The sequence below is a fragment of the Scleropages formosus genome, chromosome 8, assembly GCF_900964775.1.
Source record: "Scleropages formosus chromosome 8, fSclFor1.1, whole genome shotgun sequence".
Lineage (NCBI taxonomy): Eukaryota > Metazoa > Chordata > Actinopteri > Osteoglossiformes > Osteoglossidae > Scleropages > Scleropages formosus.
The window spans coordinates 29988581-30006792 of record NC_041813.1 but is presented as its reverse complement, the minus strand read 5'-3'; the positions used below and the strand labels follow the sequence as shown (position 1 = coordinate 30006792).

The window sequence follows — 18212 nt, the reverse complement described above, 5'->3', positions numbered from 1 at the left end:
ACACAACATTATCCAGGCACCAAGCTGTGAGCTTCAACAATACGACAGCGATTAGAGGTGCGATTGTTGAACCTCTCAGACAACAACTCCGCGCGCTTGTTTCCCAAACACAAAAGAACAAGTCGGACAGACAGATAATGTGCTGCGAAGACAGGAAATAATCTGACAGGTGAGCAAATCAACAGAGCTGGCAAACACATCTGAAGGGCCGATCCGTGAGATGCCACGAACAAATGGAGTCGTTCAGTAGCGGTTTTCTCCTGGATGGAGTTACGCCTATTATCTGTTGCACGTTTGTTGCAAGAGCTCTTCTGTGATAAGATCTTTCCAAATCCCACATGCGGTCAAGCAAGGGTTGTTTATAAAGTTTTATAGTTACCGAAGGGACAAAAAGCTGCTGGTTTAAATCCCAGAACTACCGTTGCACTTTTCACGTGAGGCAATTTAATAAATGATTGCAAATAAATTCCCTACTGTATAAATGCAAAGAAGGTGTAAAGTAGTTTCAGATAAAGGTGACAGTCAAGCACGTATAAATAATGTAATACTTTTTATGTATTTAACAATTTAATAGTAGCTATAAAAATTCAGGAAGTCTTGGATTTGAGCTCTGGAGAGGTACATCACAGTACTCTCAATGCCCTTTACCTCAACTGTTCCAGTGAAAAATAATCTGCATAAATACATAAGATTCTTTATTTTACGGCATTTTCATAGTTCAGTCATAATGGCCACCTTTGGATATTAATAATGCAAAGAGATGTAATAACCCAGACAAAAGTAAATACAAAGAGCCTTATGCAAAATCAGATGCTAATCAGGCACTAATCAGGCAGAGGTAAAAAAGATGCACTCCAGCACTGATGGAAAACAACATTTTGCATATGAGCACCGGTAAGAAGTCACACATTTTTATAGTTGCTTTGCACACACTCTTCACGAAGATGAACTGACACAACTCAAGCGACTCAATCACTGGGGGGTGGCGGTTTGAGAGTGGATTCCGCTTTCAAAATGCTCAGCATCGGACTTGAGTGGTCTCAACCACGTGACACAGCGCTCACTGTGAGCAGGACAATTCCATATGGTCCATCGCAGAGAGACAGGTCTATATGGGATCTGTATTCTCAACCTAGTGGAATACCATTCTTAGCAGGGACAAGAGGCAAAAAAGAAAGCATCTGTGGTAGCACTATGTTTTCAAACTCATCTTGGCTGAGATCTGACAAACCTACCATAAAACACTGGTGATGCCTATGACTCCTTCAAGCTCGTGTGGTAGAAACGATCACATGACAAAGCATTAATACAGCCTGCACAGCTCTCTGGCTCTGACACCGAATGGGTTTTTGAACGTTTCCTCTTAAATGGTGTCAGTCAGCAGGTGAGAGAGACGTCGGCCTTATTCCCAGCGGCCCTGCTGATGAAAACGACCTCCACTCTGCCTCATTGGGGAATCTCATTAAGATTCTGTGAATTTCAGTCGCTGCCATATAAATGCAAATAAGTAATAAAGTAACTCATGATACAAATAAAGTCCTAACGAAAAGAATTTGCAAATAAGACATAAAAAGAGCAATTGGAATCCCCCCACCCCCATAAAAGGTAGATCTCTACAAAACATGGGAATATAAAACAGCAGAGGGAAAGCCAACTCCAGCCATAGTTCAGTGGAGAAGAGAAAAAAAAAAAAAACACATAACTAGCACAGCGCCATGCCACCTCACTGAAGTATACATAAAAAAACACATACAATTTCGAAAGAATCATTACGGTAACGTATAAGCAATGATCATCTTAGAAAAAGACTGCAGGATGTTGTAGCACTGCTGGCCATACTTTTCAGATTTTCACAACTCGTGTTATTAATTACTCAGTCCTCTTAAAGTGGGGGGGTGCGGTGGCGCAGCGGGCTTGGCCGTGTCCTGCTCTCCGGTGGATCTGGGGGTCGAGTCCCGCCTGGGGTGCCCTGTGACGGAATGGAGTCCCATCCTGGGTGTGTTCCCTCCCCCTCCAGCCTTACGCCCTGTGTTGCTGGGTTAGGCTCCGGTTCACCGTGGCCCCACTTGGGAGAAGTGGCTTTAGCCAGTGTGTGTGTGAATCCACTTAAAGTGCCAATTGATGGACAAGGCATTAGATAAAAATGACAAACAATTTTTTTAAAGTGATAGCAGACTGCATGATTGCTGAATGATCAGCAAGAGTTCAGACATTCAGACCAGTTCCATGGGCACGTGGGACACAGAAAGAACAGTTTTTGACATTAGCCGACGCTCTCACGCCATCGCTGGAAAGCAGGTGGGTGAGCTTCATACATACATTGACAGTAACGTGGAGCATCATGGACATTATGATCAGCAGCTGCCCAAATCTTTTAACTCTGAAGATCAGAGGGAGGCAAAAGGAAGTAGGAACATAAAGAAAGACAGGGGCCTGAAGAGATGGACCACTAACCGCTGAATTGAACCGCAGGTGGCAGATGTTACAGGAGATAACCGGTTTCTTCTTGAGGGGCTGAGGGACGCCAAACGTGTGGTTGATCACTGCCTTCTGGACCGGGTCCATCTGGGGAAGACAGAGAGCCACACTCATAAATGATCAAGGTAACCAAGCTCTGCCACACTTAGCTAGCACTGTGCATTGACTGCATGAGACAGAAGGACCTGTGTGAACGGGACCCACCCCTCTCGAGTCCGCGTCTGCCGTGGTGGAGGGGGAGTTCAGAAAGATGCTGCTATCATGGAAGAGTGGAAAAATTCCTGGTTTGTGAAGAGACCATGCGATCTTTTCACACTAAGTAGAACATTAATCCCCTCAACTATGTGATCTTCAAAAAGTAACCACTGATAAGGCCCAAATTTGGAGGCGAAAGGGCAAAAAGTTTTGTGGGGTAAGCTGTGAGGGGTGTGGGTAATTACTTTGGCTTTGGCCACTGACTGGAGTCAGGAGGCAGATGGAAGTGAAGAAACCCTCTGGAAGGTATGCCACTGACCACCCTCAATGCTCTGTTTCTGTGACAACAGCACACTGGTCCCATGTAAACAGATGGAGAGATGTGGGGGAGACTGTACTGAGGGCTCTTTGTGGCACATGCTGGGTGGTTCTGAATCACAGCCTACACTTTTGATGGTAAATCATAGCAGCAAATCACATTCAAAGCAGCTCACCATAACAAAAGACATATTGGAAAGTACCCCCCCACGCACATGTAAATGAGCTAGACAAGACAGAAAATACCAGCTGTTGCTATCGAATGCTGCATCAGAACAGACAAAAAAATGTTCAAATTATAATAATTTAATCAAATTTCATTTTCCTGTCATCTCAGTTATACATAGGCAATATAATAGAAGAATAATGGGGCAACTTTTTACTGTATCACAGTTTGATAACTGTCTGCTGACAATCAGAATCGTTAAATATTATTATCGGGGAAATATAAAATAATCCAGAGGGGCTTGGTTGCTTTCCACACTGACACGCTGCCAGTTGTTCGTCGTCATGCTTGGACCACTTGACGGACAGGAGGCTGGACTGTTCTCACATCTCTCTCTGCAACAGCACCTCTGGGGAAGTCGACTGCTCACAGATGCGTGTGTGTGGACAGGGGTATTTGACTGGTACCCTCGGTGCTTCTTGCCCTCTTTTCTCATGTTCCTTCCTCTACACCCGTCTGGTTTCCCGGGATGGAACACAGCAAAAGAAGTCAACTCTTGGATTGGTGTTTTGGCCTCAGATTCCAGATTGTTTTCATCACTTTCCAAGAAGACCCAGGACAAAGGAACAAGTGTTGACACATATTACACTTTCATCTTATTCTACTACTTATTCTCCATTGCTGTTCCAAGTTGCTGCCTCTGATGTTCTCAGCATGGACTGCTTTGGCTTCTCAACAAAGGTAGGCTGGGGAACCCAGGAAGATGGGAGGGTGTGAGAGGGAATCAACCTCTCCCCGTAAAGCCAGTCTTCACCACAGCAAAACCAGTCATGACTCCTGAGTGAAAGTGGAAGAGTCCATCACACTGATGTTTGTCTCTACCTCGAGTATCTACGTACTGTCCTTGAGTTTCTCGCCGGTGAGATTCACCTGGCCAGCGAGATAACGATGGAGTTTCAGTGGGTGATGCGGAAAAGGTGGGGAGGGATCCATGGGCACTGGAAGTTACAAAGACAGGAGCATTCATTTCAAAAGGCCTGAAACATGAGCCTAAGGAAAGGAGGAGGATTGGGATGGTAATGCCCTCGAGATTGAGCCTGCCGAGGTACGAAGACAGCTAGAGGAATATGAAGACGGCAGGAAGCGAAGCCACTGGCCGCACCCTGGAGGCACCAGTGTTAATCAAGAGGGACACGAGCCCCGTCCTTCCCACTTCCCTGCGTGGCAGAGCCTGTGGTAACTGGACTGAATTTCCCTTCGGTGAGGAGGGTAGGGTAGGACTCGCATGCTTCTCAGCTGCCAAACCTCAAAGGAGTTCGGGTAAAGTCTGCTTCTGACATTTGGTGTTAAAAAAAACAAACTGAATATCAATCTTAGGCATCGTGTGCGCGCGCACACACACACACGCACACAGAGATGCATGCATGTGTGAGGGCCCCCAGACATTTCCTTCTCCCAGGCACAGCATGCTGAGACAGATTAATTAGCCCCCCAATCAGACTCTCACAAATCTTCATTTAGGAAGTGCAGCGGGGTACTGCAGACGGAGTCTGGTGGCTGCCGGCAGATGAGCACAGTGCCTTTTGGAAGACTGAGGAGGTTGTAGGGGGAGGGGGCACACTTGGAGCAGATCTGGGGGATGAGGTTGTGAAGGAGAACACCCAGAAGCAGCTCCTCGGACTCTGGGACGCATCGCGTATGAGGGGGTGAGGTGTCGTCGATGACTCGGCCGTTGGAGAGGGTCAAGGAAGCCAAGGGTTTCCCTGTGGATGCTCCCCTGGCCGTGGTCGTCTTCCGTCTCAGAGCGTCTTCCGTCTTCTGACAGGAGTTTTTTCCACCACAAATACCAGGCCTGGTTTTAGCAAGTTCCTTCTCTCAGCATGCCTCTGAAAACTTCCCCTAAACGGTCCAGTTAATGGTATCGACCCAAAATATAGATCTGTGACCTTGTTTTCCCTCCTTTTCCCTCACACATTCTGGAAGATGAACAAAGTGGTGAAACAGAGACTGAAGGTTAAATTTCTGTTTGAACCAAGTAAAAGCAATTTGCATCAGCAGAATCTGAGAAGATTCATTCTGACAACTTTTGTGAGACTAGTCAAAGGAATGGAACAACAGAAATAAAAGATTCAGCAAAAGCAGCATTTATTTTCCTACTCTGGAAACAATTAGAGGTGTGCGAGTTGTATACTTGAGCTAAGTTTCTGCCAAGTTCAGAAGAAAGCATTAGAGATTTCTGCCTGTAACAACTGATATTGAACCAACAAGAATCTATGAAACAAGGTTTGCTGCAAAGGTCTTGTGGGATCAGGGCCTTAATAAACGAGTGCATTGTGGGAGATGGCGGAAAGAGTGTTTGTTATGACTCAGTCGAGGTCCAGAACTTGGCGCCGAATTAAGAGGAGCTTCAACTCACCGCGTTGAAGTTGGGGAAGAGGCTGAGGGGGGAGGAGCCATTGAGCTGGAAAGGCAGAAGGTGCTTGAGGTCCAGCTGAGGCTGCACGGGTCGTCCAGAGACAGGCAGGGCGGCCAGCAGGGAGCTGCTCTGGGAGGGAGAGCCTGGGGATGATATTGGGGGGACAGTCATCATAAATACTGGCAAGTGCCTTTGCATATTTAACCATCACTGCACCTGAGGATCCTCATAAAGACATCAACCTTCCTTCTACACTACACAATGAGCCTTATAGGCAACATGCACACATTTACATTACATTTATTTATTTAGCAGATGCTTTTCTCTAAAGCAACTCCCAATGAACTCTATGTAGTGTCACCAGCGCACACACCTTATTCACCGTGGTGACTTACACTGCTGGATACACTGTTTACAATGGGTCACTCATCCATGCATCAGTGGAACACACTCTCTCCGTCACTCACACACTACGGGTGAACCTGAACAGCATGTCTGTGGCCTGTGGAAGGAAACCAGAGCACCTGGAGGAAACCCACACAGACATGGGGAGAACATGCAAACTCCACACAGACTGAGTGGGGATCGAACCCATATCCTCTCGCACCACCCAAGTGCTATGAGATGGCAGCACTACATGCTGTTATCCCCCCTCCACACACACACGACTGTGGTGCCAGCTGCTTACATTGCTTAAGTCATGATGTGGAGTCAAAGTTTCTGAGCCCATAAGCTTCACCCCATTTCAAAATGGCCAAGTTAGCCTGCATTTATTATCTGTAAATCAGCAATGAGCTCCGAATCCAATGGGGAGGATATCTATTCTCTCCGTATGCTCAGGGTCCACGCTTCACCACCCTTACCATGTTATTCCTTCAGCTAATTTTTCAAGGACGAGCTCTTTGCGCTAATGTATAGACACACAGATCATTTAATTACTGATTTATTGCCAAATGGGAACATGGGGGGAGAGAGTTTGTGGGATGGGGGAGGGGGAGTTGCGACGTTTAAATGGATTGGGTACAAAGAGATTTCTAATTTTCCACATGGCTGAGTTTAACCACCGGTGTGCCCGTGTGCGCAAGTGCAGGATCAATCATTGATGCCGTCTGTGGGTCACACAACCATCTAGAACACGCTGTTGCAATGTAGTAGCCAATTGGTGTGCGGAGCTTTACTGCTGCAGTGATGCGGAGGTTAGCTTTTCGCACACTGGGGTGCACATCCATTCTTCATTTGGCTTTCTCATTGCACAAGTCAGAGTCATTTATTTGTTATTTGCACACCTACGCTGGGGACACTGGGCACTGAAATGCTTGTGACGAGGCTCGTGTTAGACGTGAACAGATATGAACAAACACATATCTGAATAAACATGTATTTAGACAAGGACATGCTGATAATAAGTAAGGCAGTACCAATAACAAGAACAAAAAGGCAAGTACAAATAAATACAAGTGGTGAAGGACACACGCTTATTGCCTGAACCTTTCTGGTTCAACTCCCGTGAGCATGGAACCCGAACAATAAAACATGCCCCTGCAGTAATGGGTGAAATTAAGTCGCTTTGGACAGACATGTCAGGTAATCTTTTTGGGCAACTCTGGGTGTAATGCAAAGTAGTTCTGATCACACTGTACCCTCAAACATCTTCTCTTCGCTGTAGGCTGTGCGATAACAAGTGTGTGCAGGCGCTGTCCTCTGGAGGGAGGGCCAGCTAACTGACTTTCATGAGAGAATACAATAAGCGGGTTGTAGACATTCGTCACCCATGGGCGGGCCACTTATCTGACAGCGTGACGGGGGTCCCAAAAAAGGATATATCTTTCTGCTCTTGGCCCTGACAGAGTGAGCTGGCACATAAAAACAATGGCAGGGGCGTGCAGTCGCTGGACACACACTCCAGCAGCTGGTATTGTAAACAATGTGTCTGCTGTCTCTTACTGGCTGCTCTTGTGTCTCTGGCACAGACGCCATGCAGATGCTCAATGGATGTTTGTGCGTTTTTTTTTCCCGGAGTTTATAAATGACCTTGAGGTTGGACTGCTACGATCAAGTTTGGGCTGGACATACGCACAGCGGAGGCTGTCATCGGACGACACACGGACTCCAGTGTCGCTCTTACTAGGCTTTGTTCCACTTGTGTGTTTTGATAAGAATGCTTCAGTTGCACTGCAAGTGCCAAAGTCGCTAAGACAACCGTCTATCTCAGTACCTTCGATATATTTTGTTCCTACTTTGCGGATTTCAGATCACAGATGCTCGAATGACACTCTTTCTTGTTCCAAACTCAGGCTAAAGAAACCCCCCCGGAGGTACAAGACCAAAAGTGAAACACAGAACCTATGGTGACAGCGACAGAGAGAGAAAGCGATAGAAAGAAAGAGAGAGACCTCTTCATCAGACTCTCATACAAGCAAATTCCAATGATTTCAAGTGTTAATACAATCCCCCACAGGGCACAATCCAACAGGCAGCCTGCTACTCACAGTATCCATAGCTTCGATTCAAGAAAAAACCTGCTTATTGTTTGTGGTGTTCCATTTTTTGTGCAAATGATTCATTTGCCATTAGTCATAAAATGGTCATTTTATTGTGAAGGAGAATATCTGGGGCAGAGCCAGAGATGGGTCTCCCATTCGCTGGCAGTATCATGCTGTCCGCATCTGTTTTATTTGCGAGTCAAATGCTTTGGGAGGTACTGTGAGGGCCGGCCTCAACAGGTGCGCCAACAATTTGGCACGCTTTCACTCACTTCTCACATTATTATTACTATTTTTTATTAACACTGTTGCTGTTGTTATTTTTACTACCTTTGTTATTACAATCATTGTTTTGGTTGTTGTAAATACTGTTTTTGTAATTACTATTGTTGTCATCATTCTACCTTCTAACCCTAAGCATTCCTCATACTTGTTAACGTTTTCCATTAAAAATATCTTCCATGTTAGCTTTTTTAAAATGATGTTGCTTGTAATTTACTGACTTCAATCATACCTTCAAAAAAACCCGACAAAATACTGTCATTTCTTAAATTACTTTAGCTCTGCAAGAAGTCTCTTGAACCTGCCTAAAACCATATGCGGCTGGAACTAGTTGACGTGAAATGTCGACAAGAACAACTATTTAAAAAAAAAAAAACACACCCGGAGAGATAAAGGGGGTTTTGTCAAGTTTTTTTTTTTTTTCCCCTCGTATCTGTGGGATACCATGAGGAGCAGCACCAAGCTGCAGCTGTCACTGGTGTGTGCCTTTCCCACGGCTGCCCGGCAGGTGGCGGAGCAAAGTACAGCCTGAAGGGAAAAGAAAATGATGGAAATGAATTTAAACTGTTTTTCTTTTTTGGTTTTCAGGGTGCACAGCATAAGCTATTGCTCCCGACCAAATAAAGGCGAAGAGAAAAGAACCAGAGGAAAGGACTGTGTCTTTTATAATGCATCAGATATCCCATCCAAGAAGACACGGTGCTGCAAGTCATAACAGAGTCCTGGTTTTTTCAAGCAGCAGTAATATCCCTTGTAATAGGATTTTGTCTTAGAGTTACGCCCCAATGACCATGTAATAGCATGCAGTTGATTCACAAAGACCCACACGCTCCCTATTTTTCGGCTAGTACACAGAAAACAAGGCAAATTACACAAGTGCAAATGCGGGCACGACGATGTCCAAAACAGCGGACATTTAATGGATGGAAATGCAGAAAACATAAACTACTGCACTTCTTTGGCTGTATTATTTGTTGTGTAGAATACCATCTGTTGTATCACATTCTTAGATTTCTATTATATTTATATGCATGCGTGAGTGTGTGTGTGTGTGTGTGTGTCCATGTACAGAAAAGGTACAGTGACTCAACCAGATTTGTCTAACCTTGACACAGAACATTGCTCTTACTGACTAACAGCTCCAGAGCTCCCTTGTCACATCCACTTTGACAAAACTGGCTAAAAGCACAAAAATGTCTGGAAGAACGGCCTGAGACACCTCCACCTGAGCTCCATGAGGCTCTTTTCCCATTTGCTCCGGCAGAAGCTGAGCGATGCGAGTCGTGCGCGTCCTTAATGTGGCTATATATAAACCAGAACGCTCCGCCTCGTGCCTGCTAAAACCGCTTTTTGACGGGGGCGATCAACTCAGTACAGTCATTTTCACCCACAGCTGCCCAGCCACTAATCAAACATCTTGCATATCAAGTGCAGAGCTGCAGAGTCACTCAAAAAGAGGTGCGCTGAATTCTCGGAACATCGACGACAACAAAAAACATGCATTTTCTTCTTCTGTATCAAAAGGGCATTTTCTGCTCCGGTTTTTTTTGCACAACCCTGTTGTGCGCACAGTATTATCATGGCGACGATGCCGACCAAATTCCTCCGGGATAAAATATGAAGTAAAACGGGACGGAGGTTTTTAATGGGCTTCATCATCTCATGTACTTGTGCTCTTGGACACGAATAGCAGTTTTAATCTGCAAACTCCCGCCTGCTCAGGGACTGAAAATTAGCCCTTTCAGGGAAATTCCCCCCGAACCCTGACACCTTATTACTCCCATATTAACAGCAACGGGCCTCCAGGTGCCTAATAGATAGTCTTTGCTCCACATCAATCTGGGACTTGGAAAAGAGCACAATGCGAACAATGCTTCCATGATGAACAGAGCAGAAGTGAATTACAGTCTTCAGATGGTGATTAGCACGAGCAGACGTTCGATTGGCATTCCTGTCGCCTTTCTGCGCTCGGCGACGTTGCGCAGACCATCCAGCCGCGGACCGAGCTCAGGGAACTGCCTACTGACCGGGCCGGCAGCCTGCAGATGCAGAAAACCTCGGGGGAGGATTCAGAAATCCAACGAAGAGGAGGTCTACGTGCTTTCCGGGGGCCATATTCCCAGCGTCACAGAAACAACGCTAAAATACACGGGCTGATGCTACGAGAATATTCCATTCCGTTCCTAGTCCACCATCATCCCAGAGTGTTGCAGCATAATCCAAATGTGCTAAAAATAATGCCCTCGGCTCTGTATTTACAATGCGGTACAAAAAGACGTGGCGATTTGACAGGTGCCCACTGGCTTGTCAAAAGCACTCTGCCTCATGCAAGGGCTCGCTGTGGAGGTGGAGGAAATAAGAGGGGTGAATGGTGGAGCAGCTACTCAGTGTGCAAAATGCACTATACCGCTGTTTAAATTACCACAGAGTTCATAACACCAATTCTGTCAGAGTCGCTTTAGTACCTCACAACACAATACCATGCGATTGTCATTGTACATATAACACGGGAGTGTATAAAAAAGAAAAACACCCACAAAGATCTTAATATGATGTGTAAGAGTGTTGACTGGGTCTTCCCTGTTGGGCCCACACATCTCCAACTGACCAGAGTGGGGCCATAAAGAGACTTTTAAGCAACCTTCTCAGAAAGGCTCTTTCAAGACCTCCATCTGGAGAGCTAGGACATCAGCAGCTGTCAAGCATCCATCTGACTTCTTGGAGAAGTAGGAGGCAGGAGAGAGAGGCGTTAAGGAGGCCATTAAAGTCCTCCCTGACGCGTGGCAGGTAAGGACCGACCCACAGCAAACAGGCGCAATTAAGGAGTGCACTTCGTTCCGCCACAACAACAGGCAGCAGCGAATGATTTATAAAAGGAATTACAGAAGATAACGTGACTCTTGATGATCCCACTTAACGATGCATGGAAAATAATATCAAAGAGAGATGCCTGAGCGACTGACACTCTTTAAGAGATCCACATTTAAATGGCCTTGAATGTTACTGTGATCAATCACGTCACAAAGGAACCAGAATGTTCAGAAGGCTGTCAGCTTGATCTTTTGCTTGTAGAGAGAGCATCATGTCAATTATTTAGTTAAAAAAAAAAAAAAAAACAAAACACTGGCATAATTGCGAGTGCAATTTGAGGAAAATTGCGACTCTGAGCCATCCAGGTGAACACCTGTCAACCACATCACGTGAAAGGTGAACATCCATAATCATGGCAGTCCGTACAAAATGAAGAGGAAAAGTTTAAAGCGAGGACTCAAACAGTCTTTAGAGGGCCATGTGTGGAACCTTTCTTTTAAATACTCACCGAGCACGACGAGCACGATATTTTGGATTATTCTTCCGAATGAACCATGGCTACTTCTGAGAATTACAGCTTCTTGGGGTCCACACATAACAAGATTGCAAAGTGATGAATGTGGCGATGTCACAGCCACACAGGTACAAGCAATTCCCCTGACGAGCAAAAACATTTCATTTTGTTTCACTTGCAAAGGTTATTGTTTACGTTTCACAACACGACTGGGCAAAACTAGATACCCCATCAGACACATTTACAGCATTCAATCAGTTACTGAACTGATTTAATTATAAACTATGGTGTTCGCTGGCACATTACTTCCTGCATTCATGCCCCTTTATCGCTACGGTACTCTTACAAGACTTCTTATTTTTTTCAATTACCAGTTTAAAAAAACAGCCACTACTGACACTATGGCTCATAATCTTAGTAAATATCTCTGATATTTTATCTGAAGGCACTGAAGAGTGGAACAGTCTGTGCTGATTTATTGGTTTGCTTAATTTTACCACAAGCTACAATTCTGCAGTCACTACGACTGCTTTTACTTCTCTCAGAAGCACCACCACACAGCAGGGGCGTCGCTCTAATTCCATTACTCAGGCATTAAGTACAGTCCTCATTTGCACACCACAGTTAAAAGCTCAGTGGTTAACCTAAAGTAATTCCCCATTTTTCCTTTCTAATGTGCCATTTTATTCAACTTTCTGTTCTTTGGACAAATTTTCCAGGAAGAGGTGTGCTGAACCATTCACCCGCATGCAGAGATTGCTCACAAATCCCCGACTGGCCAGATTGGTTTCTGACAAGAGCTTTAAAAGCCGATTATGAGCAAGGCCAGTGCAGCCTAGTAGTGTTCAGTGAGGAAATACGGAGCACTGAAACAAACCCTCTAATGAACATCTGAGAGACTTCTCAATGGAGAGTCTTTACTGCCACGCTTGTCCACGTGGTTGTGATCTCCCTTTCATTTGAGCGGTTTGACTGACTGCGAAAATCAACGCTCCCCATAAACGGGTGTGCATCTCTTCACGCAGTGCGCCTCACTATGGCCTGGACCACCAATAAACAACGTTCAAAACACAGCCATCCGTGTGTCCATCCTTTCCTTCCAGCTCGGTGCTTTCTTGCCCCCCGAATCACATCCTGAACTACATCTACCTGTATACTGTGTCTACTTTCCAGTTACACTTGACTGACTGCATATTATAATGGCTTTATAATTACTGGAGCTCTGATGGAGATGGGGTTGAGCTGGGATGAACAGCTGAGGCAAGACCATAAAAAAAGTTTGTGGGCTATTAATGCTTTCAGAATAAAACCAAGACTGCATGTTATTGCATCCAGAAGGCTGTTGGTTCAAATCACAGAAGAAGCAATGCTGCAATACCCAGTTTTTATGCTTAACCTCTTCGGCTGCAAGTAAAATATTCAGCTGCACAGAAGGTTGAAACTGTAAGTGTCCAGGAAGCCGAGATGAAGTCGCAGGCTAAGAAACTAAATAACAGAGATAAAACCTGGTTTGCTTAGGTTTGTTCAGTAGTGTAAGTATTGCCTAAAGGCTTCCTCCTTGAACTTTTGGGGAAAACTGTAACAATAAAACAGAATCCATCTCACAGAAGGGAGCTAAAGTGAAGAGATGCTGTGTGGAGAGTAAAAAAGAACACGGCAGACAGGAAGTGATGTCGGAGTCCTGGCAGGGAGCCAAGGCGACGCATCACAAAGCCATCCGTCTCCAGGCCCCAAAATAACAAGGCCCCCGGGAACTCCTCCTACACATTCTCCGTGCTTAACAAAAAGAAAACATTGGTTTAAAAGGAGCAATGGGGAGGATTAATAATTCAGGTGAAATTTTCCATGTTATGAAATACTAATGGGAGGAAGTGAATCACTGCATGGGATGGTGTCTCAACAGAGACGGGCATCTGCTGGTCTCTCCCCCGACTGGCTTTGTGTAAATGATGGCAGTCCTGGTGTAAAATAGTTTGTTTCATGTGAAATTCATCTGCAGAGGATAAGAAGTGCTTACTGTAATCAAGTTACTGGAAAGCAACATGAACATCACCCGTAAGCAGTCAGTACAATCCTAGAGGTAATGTCGAGTGTCACGTTAGGATTCGTGCTCGCTACAGAAAAACAGCACAACGGCCCATTAGATCACCAAGACGTCACCGTGAGATTCTGCTTCTGCAGCCGGCGCACTTTTGGACGGGTTAGTGTTCGGGGGGCTGGCAGCAGGGGTAGAAATGGCTGGTCTGTCAGCAGGAAGCAGCCTGGGTGTTGGAGAGACTATAATCTCCTTGTTGGTGGAAGCCACTATCAGCGAGGCCAGGCTCTCTCTCCCAGCAATCTGAAATGGACTGAATTAATCTTCCTGGTGTTTGAAGGACCCGTGAGTCCTGTTTTTTTTTTCTTTAAACCAAAGATCTCATTCTACCAGCCTTTTGTTTGTTTTGCAACAATGCTTGAACTGGAATTAAATGAAGAGAGCACCCTGAATTGACCTTGGACATGAACCGTTCAAGTCTGATTCCCACAAGAGCACAGGTCCGCTGCTGTTTCACAAATGTTCCCAGAGTCAATTAAAAAGTCAACATACAGAAAGGCTCCCCTTAGCTAAGTTTATAATACAAAGTACAATGAAGTCAAATAGGGACCAAATGGGGAATTGTGCAATCACTATTTCTGCGAGGAGACTGCAGGATGAAGACCTGCACCAAAACCAGTTAAGAGCCAGACACCATTATTACTCTTTTATATTGCCATTAGATATCCAATTACATTAATATGCACAAACCCCATTGGCTGAATTATGGAAGAAATTGTTCCTTAATTTTTTCTATAGTTCACCATTTTCAGATTCAGAAAGACTGGCTATTACTGAAGCTGTTCCAGATAAATACCTTAACTGCTTTGTTAAACAACAGATCCAAACCCCAAATACAAGTCATGATTATCCCCATTCTTTATATTGATCATGCAGAACTATAATCTCTGACCTCTTAGTGACATGCCAAGAAGCAAAAAGCATTCATTCCATGTTGATCAACAGTGTAGATCCAAGGCAGATCAATACTTTCGCCTCCAAACAGGAATAAATGATTACAAACTCACCGAAGACTCCCATTGACAACAGTGAATGCCTACGTTTCACAGGACAGCACAACTTTGCTCTAGGGCTCAGAATGTGTGCATCAGTGCAGAGTTTGTCAATAAACTAAAAAATGAACAAAGAGAGCAGTTTAAGAGGGATCAATATATTGCCACTGGCATGCATACATTGATCATAGCAAAAGCAAAGATGACAGCATCCATATGCCACACTCCTTGACACGCTTCAAGGTCACGCACCTGATGAGATTTACTTGGCAAATGCAGTTCCAGGACACTGATTTCAAGCATCACTCATGAATAATAAAGATGTAAAGATGAAGTGAATATGATCAGTCATTGTGGAGCCAAAAAAAAAAAACTGCTGCGTTATTTGTCATGTGGAAAATACAAAACTGTGTGTTAAAATTTGTACCTGATTTTCCACTGGAACAAATATTTATTTATTACTTGTGTGGAAAAAATGCTTTGTACTTGAGTTTAATATTAGCAGTGTTTCTTGAAAAGGTGAGAAAATAAACCATATTTATTCACTATATTGTAAAATACCCAGAAGGTACTATTTTTGACAAATATATTTCATTTTGGTTCATTTATATAAAAAGTCAAGCCAACTGCAATAGCGCAAAAATTATTCTGTAATGCATTCGTTTAGGGAAATGTTTTCATAAGAATGTAAACATAGCATTCATAAAACCATAAATATGAAACTAGAAAGACCTAGCAATCAGGAGAATAGGAACAATCAGAAGTCAGCAGGCAGTGGCGCTCCATTGCGGGTAATATTTTTTGAAGCTCTGAAACCCTGTGGGTCACAGTGAAAATTATTTGTCTCAGCAAAAAATGCTGAACTCAATCAAGCAAATAAAACTTCCCTCAGACCAGTGATCTTGCACTGCCTTTGAAAACACAGAAATAGCTGACTTTGGCCATTTATTAGGTCCACGTAGGCTGTCACCTGCATTTCACTGCCCTCAACTTCTGTGCCTTATTTATATTTACAACGATTGTTTACACTTTGCTGCATTATATATAGAGGCATACTGAGTCATTATTCTGCTGGGAAACACACTTTTGAAAGGTTTCTAAATAGAACGGCTTGAAATGTGAGGAATCCACCCACCACAAAGATAACTTCCTAAGTGGTAATTCGAAACGAGGTGAAAGTCTTCTCGGGAAACACGTCACAACTCCTTCACAGAGCAACGACGACATTTCTGTCACGAAGATGGGTTCTGGAATAAGGCAGATCAGTTCACTGAAGCTGCTGCAGCTATGTCTTTGGACGGCTTGACAGCTCCCCAGACTATGATGCAAGCTCATTCACATCATGTGAGCATGGTAAACAAACATGAAAATGTATGACACGTGCCAAGTGTGAATACACATACTATGAATACAATGCCAAAAAACGTATATGAAAAAGTACTGTGCTAAGGTTTTCTTTGGTGAATGAAAAAAAAATTTAAATGATGAATTATTAATAATATAATGAAAATATAAAAATTGACTGAGACTTCTGATTGTTTACCACTTCTTCTCAGTGCAAAAAAACTCTTTGCAAAGGAGCAGACACTCACGGAGACGTGCTCAACGCTGGAGGAATCTTTAATGAGTGCTGTTAGGCAGGAAGACTGTAGCCCATCTGTGGAAGAGACATGTGGAGCTCAGAGCCACACTGATACACATCGCCCTACGCCCCGAGGGGCTCACCAAGGAGATGGCGCCCCCGAGCGGACGTCACGTGGAGATCTTTAACACGGTTCATCGATGGAGGGTATGCCGAGGGCCGGTAGCGTTTTGCACAATGCACCTGTATGCTCGGCAGCCCTGTAGAAAAACAGACAGAAGTCAAGTATGTTCCAGCACAAGTCCCTCTCCGGGCTGGCAAGAGCTTCTTCGTGGTTGTTGTCTTTCTCAGTAATGTGACCTTGGTTTGCTAAGAGCACAGCATTTTGGTTGATTTCTGATTCCTGGAGAAACGATTTTCAACACAGGTGGCTTCAGAGAATTATGCACTAACTGCAGAACTTTTAAGAATAATTAGCAAACCTTTTCTGACTTTACGCAGGTGCAGAATAAAATAATAATCAAATAACTTTGCCCTGCTTTCACAAAACTTTCTTTCAATAACAACATTTGCAAGGGGGTGTCAGTGATTTACAACCAACTTGAAAAACTATTATGCAAAGCAAGTGATTCTCTCCTGATAATGCCTCAATCAAAAATAACAGCACCCAATTACATACGCCTAGACCTATGACAGATTGGCTTTATGGATGGAAGATGTGGTAAATTTACCACGTTGCACATCTTCTCCAAGTACTTCTGGATGATGTCACCCTCAGGAGTGCTCAGGCGAACGCAGACAAAGTTCCTTGCCAAGTCGAGTAATTTGACATTAAGAGCTACATTACTTTTTCGGATGATTAAATATTGGCATTTACGGTAAGTCACCACCTCGCAGAAGTGTAAAATCTCATTAGGGATTGATTAGCAAAGCCCGAGCGCCTGAACTGAGAGACTAAGAGGATCCCGGAAACTAGTGGAGCAAATGAAACAAGAACACGATGAGAATGAGGCAGTTCTAGAAACACCGCAAACTGACAAGGGTCAGTGCTGCATTTCTCACTAAAGGACAGAATGTTTTTCACAGCCTTGTCCGACTTCCGTCTTCAGTCCACAACTGCTTTGCACCCCTGCTGCAATTCGGCTCTTTGTGAAGGAAAACAAAAAGAACCCAGATTCAACGCAAAAAGCACGTTCATAGAGAAACACACTGTAATGCAGTTTGCTGGAACCATCATGGGAAGAGGATCGCAAAGCTTGAGGAGAATTATTTTCCATACCTAGCATGTAGCATTCATGACCCAGTATTCCCTTTTTTTTGGGGGTGTGCAAATTCATATATATGTACATCAAAGTAATACTCACCACGAGGGTCAAAGAAGACAAAGATACTTTAGTCCCTGCATCTTTCAGGAATTACAAAAAATACAGCTCTGTAAAACCACACCTCTTGAAATAAATAACACACAATACAAAAACAGCAAAACTGTCAAAATAATGACAGAGGAAGTGTATAATAAAAATATGTGGCAAATAAATGATTAAGTGTGAAAAGGGACACAGGCAGAAGGGTTGCCTTTTTTTCATCAAGCCGAGCACTCACGGCACAACAGAAAGGATTTGCACCGCAAATAAAACGGCGGTGAACGGTGAATAATTGCCAGCAGTAATCAGGATAATCATTGGCTGCCTTGTCCACAGGGCTCATTTCGCTGTCTGTCGAAACAATGGTGAAATGAAATTAATTGTGAGAAGAACGAGACAAAAGATTCTCAACTTCAAATGGAGGATTTAAACGAAGCCACACTAATCGGACAATCACGTCATCCTAGTAGCTCACGCTGTTATGATGCTAAACAGAGAGGTAGATGATTTGCTTTG

General features: G+C 44.1%; 1 protein-coding gene across 4 annotated transcripts in view; it reads right to left on the bottom strand.

The window, feature by feature from the left end:
* LOC108941564 (zinc finger protein 385C-like) overlaps nucleotides 1-18212 on the bottom strand; it is a 103660-nt gene that overhangs the window by 12258 nt on the left and 73190 nt on the right. For 2 of the 4 annotated variants that reach the window (XM_018764322.2, XM_018764324.2), the window contains 3 exons: nucleotides 16476-16592; nucleotides 5574-5716; nucleotides 2455-2565 (listed from right to left, as the gene is read on the bottom strand). In XM_018764322.2, the coding sequence (XP_018619838.2) occupies nucleotides 2455-2565; nucleotides 5574-5716; nucleotides 16476-16592 (371 nt within the window). The remainder of the gene's footprint in view (nucleotides 1-2454; nucleotides 2566-5573; nucleotides 5717-16475; nucleotides 16593-18212) is intronic. The other 2 variants (XM_018764323.2, XM_018764325.2) reach the window with 1 other exon arrangement.